This window comes from Galendromus occidentalis, unplaced genomic scaffold, assembly GCF_000255335.2.
Source record: "Galendromus occidentalis unplaced genomic scaffold, Mocc_1.1 scf7180000076129, whole genome shotgun sequence".
In the NCBI taxonomy this organism is placed as follows: Eukaryota; Metazoa; Arthropoda; class Arachnida; order Mesostigmata; family Phytoseiidae; genus Galendromus; species Galendromus occidentalis.
The window spans coordinates 228-1,382 of NW_003804118.1; the positions used below are offsets into that span (position 1 = coordinate 228).

At 54.6% G+C, this 1,155-nt stretch overlaps 1 protein-coding gene across 1 annotated transcript; it reads right to left on the minus strand.

Annotated features, from left to right (window-relative positions):
- Window positions 1-320: 320 nt before the first annotated feature.
- LOC108865092 (uncharacterized signaling protein CC_0091-like) lies at window positions 321-941 on the minus strand. Its single transcript, XM_018641762.1, has one exon. The coding sequence runs from the start codon at window positions 939-941 to the stop codon at window positions 321-323; it is 621 nt and encodes a 206-aa protein (XP_018497278.1).
- Window positions 942-1,155: the final 214 nt, after the last annotated feature.

The window sequence follows — 1,155 nt, forward strand, 5'->3', positions numbered from 1 at the left end:
AGCGACTTCGGAAATGCGACAATCGGCCCGGGCCTTGACGGGACGGATGCTTACGTTTCCACAAGGCCGGTCGCTTGGTACGCCTATGCCGGGCTGGAGGGGCAGGCTGTCGCATATGATTCGACGTTGCAAGGTAATACCTTCTACGCTGTCAGCCCTCATGTTTCCAAAATGTGGGATCAAGGTATGATCCACGCGGGCTTTGCCTTGATATGGCGTGGATTCCGCTTCTCATACAGTCAAAACTGGCAGACAGCTCAGTTTAGAAAGTCCAAAGCTGGCCTTTTCAATTACGGCTCGGTCAAAATATCCGCTAAATTCTAGTGGCCGTCCATATAGGGTGTGATGGCGCCTTCCTCTGAGCTTTTAGGAGCCCCAACGAGGAAGCCCTGCACCTCCTCGTATCCGTAGGACGCCAGAAACGCCATCTGATGCTCCGTCTCTACGCCTTTGGCGCAACAGATGATGTTAAGGCTTCGGGCGAGGTGGACGATATGCTGCAATATACGCCGTGAGCGCGGGTCCGCTTCCAGCTTGAGGAGGAAAGACCTCGCTACCTTGATCTTGTCCACAGGGTAGAGCGAGAGACGCTCCAGTGAAGAATAGCCAGAGCCGAAATCGTCCAAGGCGATTTTGACGCCCATGGCACGGATTTTTGCCAGTTCCCGGTAGACGCTTTCTGATGGTCCAAAATCTGTTTTCTCAGAAAAATCGATTTGAAGACGGCTTGGCGGAAGGGAGGTTTCTGTTAGAACATCTTCGATCAGCCTGGCGAGCCTCTCATGACATAGCCATGAGGGGGAAATATTGACGCACACCGTGAGGTCGTTCTGCCACAAAGCAGCAGCGCGGCAGGCTTCCTTAAGACTCCAGGCATCAACGCACTCGATTAAACCGGACGTTTCAGCACAGGGAATGAGGGTCGCGGCTGAAACCAGCATGCCGGAACCGGGACGCTGCCAACGTAGGAGTGCTTCCCGGGCGACGATGCGCATCGAGGAAATGCTCGTAATCGGCTGCCATTCGAGGAGAAATTCCTTTTTGTCGAGCGCGGCGATAAGATCCTGCTCAAATTGCTGTGGTGCACCAGGACATGGTGTTGCGTCCAGCTCGGGGAGTAAGGGGCTTTGCCGTCGGCGCTGCCGCTTTTTTTCC